Source organism: Gekko japonicus, unplaced genomic scaffold (assembly GCF_001447785.1).
Source record: "Gekko japonicus isolate JY-2015 unplaced genomic scaffold, Gekko_japonicus_V1.1 scaffold68, whole genome shotgun sequence".
Classification (NCBI taxonomy): Eukaryota; Metazoa; Chordata; class Lepidosauria; order Squamata; family Gekkonidae; genus Gekko; species Gekko japonicus.
Genome location: NW_015169175.1, coordinates 1,009,673 through 1,023,790, shown reverse-complemented (window position 1 = coordinate 1,023,790; position 14,118 = coordinate 1,009,673). Strand labels below are relative to the sequence as shown.

At 43.6% G+C, this 14,118-nt stretch overlaps 1 protein-coding gene and 1 non-coding gene across 2 annotated transcripts in view; both read right to left on the bottom strand.

Moving 5' to 3' along the window:
* TSPAN5 (tetraspanin 5) overlaps nucleotides 1–14,118 on the bottom strand; it is a 99,492-nt gene that overhangs the window by 17,452 nt on the left and 67,922 nt on the right. The window contains exon 2 of the mRNA XM_015415979.1: nucleotides 5,751–5,801. Coding sequence (XP_015271465.1) covers nucleotides 5,751–5,801 — 51 coding nt within the window. The remainder of the gene's footprint in view (nucleotides 1–5,750; nucleotides 5,802–14,118) is intronic.
* TRNAT-UGU lies at nucleotides 12,045–12,116 on the bottom strand. The gene has a single exon. It is a non-coding gene; the product is annotated as a tRNA-Thr (tRNA).

The window sequence follows — 14,118 nt, the reverse complement described above, 5'->3', positions numbered from 1 at the left end:
GGGGGGGGGGGGGAGAGATGTCTGAAGAAAAAAAAAGCTCAAAATACAGCTCTCTGGAGTGGCAGGTCTCTGTCTTTGCTGAATAGTGGATGGACTTTCCCAAGCATTTGTACGACCAGTGAACCCTAACTAATAAATACATGGAGAGTCTGAAAACAAATCGAACTATGATGACATGTTGGTTTTTAACAGGCAGCTCTCGCTCTCTTTCCCCGTTGATACTTAAAACGCAACCTTTCACACTGCTCTCAACCAACACAGCATCCACTGATGGGGTCCCCCTTTACCACTTCCCAACAAAGGCCCATTCCAGCACCCCACAGCTGGTATACTTCTGTTCGCTGAATACCAGGAAAAGCTTGTTGCTGCCAAAAAAGTTTAGCATATGGAGTGCTTCAAAACCCCACTTAGTCATAAGCTGACAGGGTGGCCTTGAGCAAGTCACTGCATTTTAACCTACTAAACTCAGATTGTCAGAAGGATAAAGGTGGGATAGCCTCATAGATACAGCCCTATAAGGGGGGGATTAGAAAAGTGGAAATATGTTCCGAGAGAAAGCACAGGAACTGACTCTAGGAACCAGCTACACTTTCCTCATCTCTCCCTCACCCAGTGAAAATGTTGCTATGAAACACCACCTTCTAACATTTTAAGGCTACAACTGCAGGCTTTGGATTGGATCCCATGGATGCCATCTGCCAGCAGGCACTTTCTTTTGATGGAAGCAGTCCTCCTATGACGTAAAGAAGTTTGCAGGCAGAAAAAGGCCTTGAGCCTGCCGACACCTTTTTAATTTGCGGCAGAGCAGCAGGTACAACTACAAAAGGGCTGCCACAAGAGGTCGAGCCCAAGCACACAAACGCATACAGGAAGAACGGGGGATGTAGAAGATAAGCACACACAGAGAAGAAGCCCAAAAGGAATAACACACACACAGAAGAGATGACAATGACCAGTGGGTAAAAGGGATGATAAAGTACAAACAGAGAAGGTGACCAAGAAGGGAAAGACGGCAGGAAGCCTCGGGTGAGCCACGGGAGCTCTACGCAGGGGTCATTTCGTAGAAAAAGAGCTAGGGGAACTCATTAGCATAACTCATTAGCATATGCCACACCCCCTGACATCAGGGGCCTGGCGGTGGACCTGCAAGGCCAGCGGGAGTGCGAGGAAGCCCCGCGAAGACCCTCCCTGGCCCCAGGCAGGCAACGGTTTACATCCTGGCTGGCACCCTTCCCCGACTCCCCTTCTCCTCAGACTGTTTTTACTCCCCCCACACACACCCGTGAGGCGATCACAGGCCAGAAATGGGAGAAAACTGTAATTTTCGCCCCTTGACTTTAATTAATGTATTAATACCAATACTGTTTGTATTTATTTTATAGTTTTAATGTTCTTTATTATGCTGTACATCGCCCAGAGCCCTACAATAGTAGGGACTGGGCAATTCATAAATATCATATAATAAATAATAATAAATAATAATGGTGCCACCTACTTTCTTGAAGCATACAGTGGGTGTCTGGGGAAGTGCCCGTGGGCACCATGATACCCAGGGGCACCACGATGGGGAACTCTTGTCTACAAACTAACACTGCTAACCAATGCTCCTTCTAAGCTGTGAAGTCTTATGAACAAAAATCCTACTTTGTGAGCTACTGGCATTAAAGTTGTGAGCGAGCGATTTGACTACTGCATGAATTAGTTTGCTCTGGAGCCATCCTTCCTGAGCTAAGACAAAAACCTGTGAGCTGGAGGCTAAAAACCTGTGAGCTAGTTCACACTAACTCAGCTTAGAGGGAACACTGCTGCTAATTGCACATCTTTTCTAGAAATGGTCTCAGTTGCTCCCTTTTTTGACTTGCAAATCTGATCATCGCCTTGGAAAAGCTGCCTAGTGTTCGTGTTAAGTACAAAGCTGCACCTGTGTCCCTTTGGCTCCTCATACTTCACAGCGGATCAGACCCTGAAGCAGAGCTTTGGGCCCATGGGCTTCCTATCCAGCAGTGGACAGGTACATATTCCTAGGCAAGGATCCTTTTAAAATAAAATAAAAACTTTACTGACAACATTTACGTATCCTAAGATACTCTCATTCACCCTTTGCAGTCACCCAAATTTAGGTTCGTCAGACCTGACCGGAAGGAATGATGAGGGATACCCAGGCTGCTCATCATCAAGCTGTTGATGATGGAAGGTGGAACTCTGCCCCTCTGCAAGGCTGGATCTTCTCTTTTGTAGGACAGGTGATATCAAGATGCCTTTAGCCTCCTTTGCTTGTCTTCACTTCTTTTAGTCCTCCCCTTTACTTTCCAGATGTGAGTGCGCCCAGTTCTGACTCAGTACTAGATGTTCCTCACTGACGTATCTGTTGCCCTTTGCCAGAGTCCTTGGTATCAACTGTCTTGGCTGTATCAGGGTCGCTTCCCTTATCACACAACACCAGCCGGGGAGGGGTGAAGGAAGAAGCTGACTACACAGAGATGTCGAAACACAAATCATGTATATCAAGATGGCACAGGACAGTCTGTTTCAGGGCTGGGGATGAGTGGATCCTTGATCCTCATCCTAGATGTTACTTCTGCTGTACACACACTTCCCTTACACACTTGCATTTCTCTATCTCTGAACAGAATTGGGAAATTTCAGGCTAAAGTGGCTGAATACACAGACAGTTTCAGGGACAGCTCCAAGAGCAAGTTAACTGTCTCTTGGTCCTGCAGGCTTAGAAGCAGGATACAAACATTTCATAGACCATAATCTATTACCAACCCCATTATTAGATATGGAATCTATATTCCGTATCTGATATTTGAGCTTCTTCCACCAACAAACTTCCTCCCTGCAAAGAGTGACAGCAAAACATTCGTGATAGGGAAGGATAAAGTCTCCCAGAAAGGACTGGTGCGGTAAGAGCGCATCTGCTGCTGCAAAACAGAGGAAGGGGAAGATTGATAGGTCTACATGCAGAAGTCAAGCATGTAGTTATCAACACAAAATGGTATCAAAGTGCTATTTTTATTTAAGAGCCTGATAAATTGCACGTCTAGCAAAGGAGGCTGTTTTGACAAGATATGTCTCAACACAGATAAATACCTCGCGATACAATTGATCTCCCATCACTTAAGTTTATAATATTACGCCTATTGGCATTCTAGAGAATCAGAAGAACATGCTTTGGCTGCTCAGCTTCTTATTAGGTTTTACATCTTTAAAGTTACCAATGGCACTAGTAAAATATTAAGCCTTCATTTCCTGGAAACTGTTCATTGGCCAGTTTCACAAACACAAAAAAGACCCAACCTCCTCCTAGAGGTCTGAGAAAAAACTGAAATGAAAAAGGCAAACACTGTGATGGGAGAAAAAGGCCTGTCTGGTTCATTGTGCCCACTGGGCTGATCGCCTCCATGTTTCTCACAGATCCCTTTTCAGGTTCACAATTTAGGATGCTAATTTCTCAGCTTCTCCTTTGACCCAGCTGACTGGCTGTCAAGCCCATTCTTTCAACTGGCCTCCCCTAATGGCTGCAGAGAAACTCACAGGGCTATATATGTCATTTACCCTCTTAAAAAAATTTTTGTGTTGCTTGAATTTCTCTTCTCAAGCCATGTCAAAACACTGAACGGCTCAGGAGGGACTTCAGGGGAAGTAAACCCCCTCTGGCTGGCAAAACGCAACATTAAAGGACTGTTCCTACTCTTTTTTCCCCATCTGTCTTGATTGAACCACATAACACTATGTAAATTTCTACTTTTGTACTAGCAGGAAGGGAGGGGAAATTGTTCACTTTCTAGCTATTAAATTTAACTGGATACACACATTTCAACCAGAGACTGATCTATGTCCGTATGAAGATCTACTTTAAACTGTACTTTTGCCAGAAAGCTCATTTGTAATTTAGCTTGGGACATAGATTAAAGGTATCTTTAGAAGTGCTGCCTCCCCCAAAAAATCCCACATACACACTCGTCATAAAAAAAACAGAAGAGTAAAATGGCATTAAGCTTTAGGCTAAGAAAATGAACACTGGCATTCATTTTGAACTGGAAAGACTTATCTCTGCATTTTTTCCAAGACAGCTGTCTCACTGGAAGTGCTCCTTAATTAGTTCTTCAAAGGATACTGAATATTGTGTATCATGGAGTATCTACGGGTCAGGCTGGAGTCAGATTCAAGCTCTATTAGCTCTCTAACTTCCTTATAATTATAGTGCAGAAGACAAACACACAGCATTAGGGGGAAAACCCCCAGAATTTTACTCCCCAAAATAGATCCTAGGACAACTGCTCCCCTCAGCATATCAGGAATTATATTTGTTGATCAACTACTGGATCTGTTTTTAGTTATATAACACGCACTTCTTGTAATACAATTCATTTAAACCAATCAATTTTTTAAAATTGTGTAATAAGTATAGCAGGTCACAATTATTTGCTTGCTCTAATTTTTCTACCTTAATCTGACTACCAAGAAAATTTGACTCAGATAGTTTATTGTATATAGCATACAGGACTCTTATAAACAAACTGACAGTTTACCAAATCCATCCTACCTTTACATATGCTGAACCTACTGGTCAATTAAACAACTTGGGGTCCAAAATAGATGGGGTGGGATGGGACGGATAGATGGACAGGTGGATAAACGGATAGAGACAAAAATCCATCCTACCTTTACATATGCTGAACTGGTCAATTAAACAACTTGGGGTCCAAGATAGATGGGGTGGGATGGGACGGATAAATGAACAGATGGATAAACGGATAGAGACAGACAGACAGATGACAGATGGATGGAAAAACTGTTTCTGAACTGAATCACTTCAGAAGGAGAGGATCTACGATTAAGTGAACCCCTATTTTAAGAAAGTGCCCCATGTACAGAACATGCGAGGCTCACCTGGTATCTTCTTTGCTGTCCTTTGAACATCCGGCCATTTGTGTTGACCTATGCTATTAATTGAAGGATTCCATCTTTTTAATGGTTTTTATTACCTGCTTTCTATCTCAAGAGCTGCTGCATGGATAATTTTTTAGGCTGCTAAATATAGTTTTATGCTGGTTCTGTGTGTTTTGATTCATGGCTTGTTTTAGTACTGGTATTTTTCTATTTGTTGCTCTTACGATTTTATTGTTGTATTTTTACTTTGTGAACTGCCATGAGCGAGTCTCTAGAGAGGCTCCATGCACATATCTTTAATTAATGAAAATAATTCCTATGCTTCTTCACATGAAGAAATACTTGCAGGAAAACTTTGATGGAAGTTGAATTGCCTAATGCTAAGGGCCAATGCACAACAGTCACAACTATTCCAAGTAGGGATGCCAGCCTCCAGGTGAGACCTGGGTATCCCCTGGAATTACAGCTCATCTCCAGACTACAGAGAGCAGTTTCCCTGGAGAAAATGGATGCTCTGGAGGGTGAACTCTGTGGCACTGTACTACACTGAGGTCCCTGTCCGAACTAGGCTCCATCCCCAAATCTCCAGGAGTTTCCCAACCTGGATCTGGCAACCCTACCACCTCATCCTCCGCTGGTGGCCAGGGAAGATCTGGCAACCTTCATTCCAAGTGATATTGTTTGAGAAGGCCTATCTGTAGAAAACACCAGTACTTATTTCCCAAGATGGAGTTGTCAACACTACCTGCTAGGCAAGGCAGTATTTCCACCTACCATTCTTTTGAGAAAAATGAGGGAGGAAACAGTTATGTCTAGATCTTAATTGGTTCTGTAGTTTGTTAGATTCTACTTACTTTTTCATTCCAGGCCCATAGTCCAATTCCAAGGAATGCTATGCCCAGAAACTGAAAGAGAAAGAAAAACTGAAGTAAGAATAGCAACTCTTCAGACATACGGTATTTTTGTGTCTACTTGGTCTTATCTGTTGTACACATCTAAAATACAGCAGCCAGGAATTGTACGGCTGCAACAATGCTCCTTGCTCGGCTCCTGATTTGAAAGTTCATGCTAATTTTTGCCAGACATAAGAAAAGGCTGACTAAACCCAAATGAAACCTCCAAAAAGCAGTTGAGGGGGTGCAGCAGACAGACCAGGATGGATTCAAACTTCTGTTCAGCTTTGAAATTCATTAAGAACAGAATCACACATTAAAAGGAATTTGCATCCCCCTCTAGCAGTATTCAAGACAGCACGGTGTGGATGATTTTATATCATCTATTCCCCCATCTCTGTCTCCAAATCCAAGTTCTGCGGCCTAATGTGGTAGTGGCCAGCTTCAGGTGGCATCTCTTGGTGAGCCACAGCAGGAGGGGGGAATATGGAGATAAGACAGAAGGAGGGCTCGCTGAGAAACTATAATCTATTGCTGAATGTGGCTAGGTTTTTCTTCTGTTCCATGATACCATCTGTGTATGAAGGAAGCTGAGAGGGACCGTGCTACTGAAGAAATGGGATTTCTGCATTTTAATGTCACAAACGAGTTAGTACTAACTACAGTTAACAAGCCAGGAACAACTCATAGTTCAGAAACCCAGTTTAGCATCAGCCACAGTTTGTTTGGCAGCCTGCATTCAAACATCACACTACATCGGGATTTAATGAAAATGTGGCTTATTGCAATATATGAATCCAGCCATGAAAATATGATCTAGAAATTAACAAACTGTGCAGCACAAGTTAACCCAGAGTATATTTAAGGTTTGCCAATTAAATTATGGCAATAATTTGTTTTGCTCAAACTGTCAGGGTTTTCTGAAAAGAGGGTTTACAGAAATGCAACACCTTTATTGGATATTTATTGAATTAGTAACAATATACTTAAAAATAATAATGCTAACCACCTCTTGAATAACTTAACCCAAAAGCTGTCATACAGAAGAGCATTTGTAGACAGACTTTATGGAAAAGAACTCCCTCTGTCATTTCCATGTAATTCTCCTTAAACAAGTTGGCCCAGGTAGGATCCTGAAAGTTTGCCAAATCTCAGGGTCATGAACTTTTCCAGGAGCCTTGCCAAAGGCTCATGTTTCTGCACTGCACTTAAGCTGTGTCTTCAAACTCTGAGGTAATGTTTAGTGTATATTTCACTTTAGTTACTATATCCATTAACAGACTACATTTCCACAAGGCCAACACTCGGAGCATTGTTTCCGAGTTCAGTAATGGCCAAAAAGCTTGAAAAGAACTACACACGGATGTATATTTCACTGGTGAGAAAAACAGAAGCAGCTTTAAAATTGAGCAAGCGACATCTGCTTTAGTTCTTCTCTCTTTTTTTACCCCAAGCTTGCTCATATTTATAAGAAGAACTCTCCATGGTGTGAAAAGAGAGTAGCAAAAGGAAGATGCATTGGAAATATTCTAACACACACACACATACACACACAGCTCCCCTGTGGGACACTGAAACTAATATAACTAGGGGGGGGATGGCTCTACCTCTGAGAGGATTAAGAAAACATGGAGAAGAAAGATGTGCTCCCCATCTCCAAACCACAAAGCATTAGTAAATCTGGATTCACAATGACTTGCCCATAAAATGAAGAATGACTACAAGGCCTATTTATCAAGAGCAGTAAAATTAGCCTGTAAAATAGGTACCTATTCCGCTTATTATAGAAAGGGTAGGCTTGCTTTCTGTCTACAGATAACAAATGAAGAATTGGGAAGTCTCTCAAACAGGCTTGACCTCTGAAATATATCATCACCCTTGATGAACAAATCTATTATCTAGATGCAAGAACACTCGCCAAGGCCAGAGCTGACAGGTCCGTATGAATGTTTGTCTGTGGAAAATAAAAACACATTCAAGGGGAATGGAAAGACTTCAGAACTTAAGGTCCAGTAACTCACTGTCCTGGCCCCCAAGTCCAAAACACAGACAATACCTAGTCTCATTGCAGAAAAGACACAAGCTCCTCATCAAAATGATTTTTTTCCAGTAGACATTTGTACCTGCACCATGGCTATAATGCTAAACACCTGCAAATCAAAGCTAAGTCTCATTTAAATCATTTAAAAACTTACTCATGGTTCACCTACACCCATAATCACATTAAACCACTGAAGGAATCATCCATAGGCGACCTTATGTGCCTTGAAATGAATGTGCATAGAGAGGGAGTAGACTGGCCCCAACGCATCATGATCAGGCTCACATACATGGAATCTGCACATCTAGGAAGCACGGCTATGCATGTAGTCTCTATCTCCATTATTAGGAACATTATTTTTTGAAGAGAACATATGCACAGAGACTCCATGCTTCTGAGCTCAAGATGATGGATGTGTAGACGGGGGGGGGGCAGGGGAACTCATGCCCATTTCCCCTTTGTGCACACTAATTTCAACTTATGAAATGTTGTCTCTAGAGAGCTAACGAAGAATGGGTACAAGGTAGCTTCCAGCATGAGACTGCTGAAATGTGCAGACAAGCAGATCTGTAAACATTGCACAAAATGAAATAAGATACTTTGTGGCTGAGATGTGGCTTGAGTAATAGCTGACACATGGTAGGTCTAACTTCACCAAACTTGACACCTATCATTTGGTAATTGGCATGTTCAAGTAGCAATGTATACTAGCTAAAACACCACACAGTGAACATACAGTAACCAAATCCTGGACTCCGTTATAAATCAGATATGAAGTCTGAACTTGCTAAAAATGGGAGGTGGTCAGCAGTGTTTGCTAGAACAAAATAGCCATTGTGCAGGATGAGGCCAGTGGGCCATTTCACACAGTGGCCAACAAAATACCCCCAGGAAGCCATACCACCATGTTACATAGGTTGAAGCTTTCCCCTGTTGCCATCACCCATCACTGGCACTCTCAGGGTTACTGCCGTGGACATGGTCTGAAAACTATGGATGACATTTAAGCATATGATATTCAGCCAATCTGAAAGAAATGCCTGTGAAGAACAGCCAAGAAACTGTTCCATACAGAGCTAATTAATATGGATTATTTTTCTAATTTTACAATGGTTGCCTAATCAAGTTTCATTAGATCCTTGTGACTCAGTTGCCTTTGCCTTTTAAAATACATATGGATGGAAACTGCTCAGCAAATGTGGTGAGAAAAACTAGATTGCAATTACAGCACCCACACACACACACACACAAAGCAGTACCATCATTTCTCTCTCTTTATTTTATGACTCAGTTAAAAAAAAGTGGAAGCCCACAGTAAAAGTTTCGCCAAATGTTCCAATGTATTGACCATCTTTCTGTGGGGACAAACAGGTCACTCACTCCATGACAGAATATAAACCTGGCATTAAACACCACAATATTCAGAAAACAGTGGGGGGGACGTTTTAATCTTCCATGGCATTACGCTGCCGATTCAGAGTTAGTGGTCTCTTACAAAGGGATTTCAAAGGGAGAATCCAATGTGAAATCGCTGGATTAGAATTTATTAACAAATGACAATGAGCCCACAGGGTTTAACAGGGACCTTGGATTCCCAGCTCACTATAGATGCCAGTATCTTGCATAGCCTACCCCTTCATTATTTAAATAGTTCAGCCGTACCTTGTAACTTCCAGTTGAATCTGCTTATCTAATTTCATTTTGCTCTGATGTGGCAGATAGAAAGCTGTCCTACCCAAGAGTTAAAACAGTGACTAAGCTGTTTTGACACCTGGGCCTATGCGAGTGCTGCTCCAGCATTCAATCTCCTTCAAAAGAGGAGGGCTGCCTGAGGGAGAGGACAAAGAAAATGTGGAACTGTCTCAGCAAGGGCGCAGACAATTTCATCCGTAGCTCTGCTTGGTAGAATGGCAGAGTGACTTCGCTCTGCCTTCTGTATTGTTTTCTTCAACCTCCTGCTTCAGTGGTCTCTGTACTCTTCATGCTCACTACAAAACTCACCTCACAGCAGTGACCCAAAGCTACTTGCTACTCTAACAACATCTTGTAACTGAGGGGAAGGCTTTTATCACAAAACCAAGCAGGTTCCTCACAATCATCAGAGGGGCAACATGGGTCCCCCTTGGGTTCAAAAAAGGGCCTGTCACATCTCGGTTTTACATTCTGCCTAGACAATAAGTATCTCACACTCTCCCTAAATGAACTGATCACTCTTTGGATTGGATCTTGTTTTGAACCAGCCCTCCCTATAACACCCCCCACACCCCCACACACACAGTACTTTCTGTTGTGTGTATAAATCGGTCTCATGGATTTACACTCTTATGGTCAAACACGTTTTGCTCAACCTCACAGTGCTGCTGGACTCTTGTTTTAATTTAATAGTGAGGCACGTGTAACACCCTGGAAAAATGTATCTTACACTTGGCGAATCAATTTCCAGATGCACTTTTGTACATATTTCCCCATCTTACTGTGAGAATTGTAACCAAAGGGACTATGACATTATCTGCAGGGAACAAGAGCTTCTCACTGTAGCTAAAAAAATGTTATTGGAAGACATTTCTGAAAGTTAATTACACCTCCTGGTTAATCTGTACTCAGAACATTTCTTCCAGTGACAAAGAAAGAGAGGCAGATGATGTTGTTTACCTTTCCCATTAGTCACAAAAAATTCACCAGCAGTAACACAGTACAGAATGAATCAATGAAAGGGAACCAAGATCCATTTTCCCTCCCCTCCCATGACTCTTCATCACCAGCTGCTGTTAGGACTCAACTAGGTCATGCTTGTGTGATTCTCATATTCCTTCAGTGTATATTTGGCCCTTTGGCTTCATTCTACGAAGAATGTTCTGCTTCCTCTAGCTCAGACTGTATCTACCCCTACCCACTTAGGTGACCACATTCTGGCTCACAAAAGCTTAAGCCATAATATATTTGTCTACCCATAAGATGAGTGGCATCTTGTATCAACAGAAGTATAGTGTCCAAATCACGCAAAGTGATGGTATCGCTGCTCTGGTTAGAGCTCACCTAGAGTATTGTGTTCAGTTTGGGGCACCACAATTTAAGAAGGATACAGACAAGCTGGTACATGTCCAGAGGAGGGCAACGAAGATGGTGAGGTGTCTGGAGACCAAGCCCTATGAGGAAAGCTTGAAGGAGCTGGGCATGTTTAGCCTGGAGAGGAGACAACTGAGAGGTGATATGATAACCATCTTCAAGTATTTGAAGGGCTGTCATATAAAGGATGGTGCAGAGTTGTTTTCTGTCACCCCAGAAGGTCGGACCAGAACCAACGGGTTGAAATTAAATCAGAAGAGTTTTTGGCTAAACATTAGGAAGAACTTCCTGACAGTTAGAGAGGTTCCTCAGTGGAACAGGCTTCCTCGGGAGGTGGTGGGCTCTCCTTCTTTGGAAGTTTTCAAACAGAGGCTAGATGGCCATCTGACAACAAAGCTGATTCTGTGAACTTAGGCAGTTTATGAGGGCAGGAAGGGTTGCATCAGTGCTTAGTTCTTGTGGCCCTTTCTTACACGCCTAGGGGAATGCTGAGTGCCACTTTGGGGCCAGGAAGCAATTTTTCTCCAGGCCAGTTTGGCTGGAGATCATGGAGGGTTTTTTTGTCATCTTCTGGGCTTGGAACAGCAGTCACTGCGGGTGTGGAGGGGGAGGTATTTGTGAATGTCCTGCATTGTGCAGGGGGTTGGAATAGAAGACCCTGGAGGTCCCTTCCAACTCTGTGATTCTGCGATGCCACACAACTCTCTTTCCCCTATAACCCTTTCATTTCTGATCGTTATTCCTTTGCATAAGGGCTAATCATAGATCAGTATACAAACATGCAGCCCGGGGGCCAAATGAGGCCCCTGGAGGGCTTCTATCAGGCCTGCAGTGGAACTGGCTGTCTTCTGCTGCTGCTGCTTCCAGTTCTGCTGTTGCTGCGTCATCGTAGGTTTGCAGCTTACAGATACACACCTGAACAGCATACTCAAGATTGCAACAGCACAAACATTTTGATGCAATAATTCAGAGCAAGAGGTGTCAGTTATTGGACGCTATTAAATAAACAAAATATTGCAAGAGTGCTAATGTTTTAAGCATTTTTATTGTAAGTAAAAAAAACCCCTTTGTGTTTGTGTCCTTTATGAAGTTTATATCTCCGCTACCTGGCACGACATTCCCATCACCTCCTACCTGGTCCTTTTAACAGGAGATGCCGGGGATTGAACCTGGGACCTTCTGCACACAAAGCAGAGGCTCTTCCACTGAGCCACAGCCCCTCGCCAGTTTGCTCCCCCCTGCTGACAGCATAAATTGCATTTGTATAAAATACATAGGTGCACGCAATATTATTTGGGAAGTATGTGACTGGCTGCTGCCCATTCCTTTGTCCTTGAATAGCTACCAGCGGGGAAGCTTCTCCCTACGTATTAGTCAAGGAAGATGGGATGAGTGATTAGTTACCACCTGACTAAATTCATACCACAAAAGCATCCATCAAGTTTCCAGATGTTAAGCCTATTCCCTGGTGTCATTTTAGGCACAGTATTGTAGATAAAATATTCAAATTCACTTTAACAGCAATTATCCTCACATTGCTCGATGGCCTCTTTCAGAAGTAGAGATGTTTTTAAAAGAGGCATGATTCACTCCTGCTCTACTTCTACCAACATTAAAAGGTGCAGCAATCTTCACACAGCCACCCAAATTAAAAAAGCCAGAACCGCAAAGACTATCAGATGAATCATTCTTCAGTTTTGTTTGGCGCTCCAAATGGAAAGTTCAAATCAGGTATAGGTCAAAGAGGTGGTGGCGTCTTCCATCCTTGCTTTAAATTGAGCTCGTTTTTGAGGCTGTGAGTCCAACGGAGCTGATATGCAGCCCTAACTATTTGAGCCAACTTGGGGCAGCTTCACAGATGCATGTCCAGGACTCATCTACTCGTACTACTGAGCAACAGAAGTGCAAGGAATGGAGAAGCATGGCAGTATTGAGCTTCAGACAGGTGTAGTGGTTACGAGCGTGGACTCTAATCTGGGAGAACTGGGTTTGATTCCCCACTCCTCCACATGCAGCTGCTGGTGTGACCTTGGGTCAGTTACAAGTTCTTTCAGAGCTGTTCTCTCATGAGCAGTTCTAAGCAGCCACCAGAATCATCAGAGGAAGGTGGGTGGTATTGTGGGGAGGGGAAATGGATTGTAAGCCGCTCTGAGACTCCTTCAGGTAGTGAAGGGCGGGGTATAAATCCAATCTCCTCCTTCCTCCTTCCTCCTCCTCCTCCTTCTTCAGGAGAAACAGTATCAGGCCTGGACAGAGGTTTGGGGGGGGGGCTTGGCAGGATGTGGTCCAGCAGGCCCATTCCCAAGCATGGGTGCAACACACAGAGCAGGCAAGCACATGGCACCTCCTGCTCCTAACCACTGCTGCACCCACCTACCTAAGCAAACATGGGGCTGCAACCTCACTTCCTTTTTGGCTCTGGATGCTGCCTGATGCTCCTAAGCAGCCACCAGTATCATCAGTGGAAGGTGGGTGGTGGCATAGAGAAGCCATGACTGCCTAACCTCTGCTGTCCTCTGCTGTCCAGGCAGAAGAGCAACCCTTCTGCCTGGATGATGCAGTGTGATGCCCCTTTCTCCCTCACACAGAGTGTCTACTATCCTCCACAACCCCTTTCTCTTTCAGGTTCAGGGTTACAAGCAGGGCAGGCCATCACACATCACTACTCTATCTAAAGAGAGCCAAGACAATTTCACAACTCATGTCCTCTCTCTCACTCACAGAGACAGCAGCAGATACGGTAGCCCCGCCTCCTTTAATAATCGCCCCTCACTCAAACACTGGGGGCTCAAACACAGTTCTATTCACACTCTGCACCATTAAACAGACAAGGAGTTAACTTTTATTTATGGTTTGAACATAACACTGAAGAAAGACAGGTAGAGGTTACAACATCTCTTTTCCATCAAACAGCCAGTTTGGTGTAGTGGTTAAGTGTGCAGACTCTAATCTGGGAGAACCGGGTTTGATTCCCCACGCCTCCACTTGCAGCTGCTGGATGACCTTGGACAAGCCATAGTTCTGTCAGAGCTGTTCTTGAAAGAGCAGATCTCTCGGAGCTCTCTCAGCCCCACCTACCTCACAGGGTGTCTGTTGTGGGGAGGGGAAGGGAAAGGAGTTTGTAAGCCGCTCTGAGACTCCGAGTGAAGGGCAGGGTATAAATCCAATCTCTTTTTCTTCTTCAAACTGTATCCCTGTTCCGGTATTTGGGATCTTTATTTA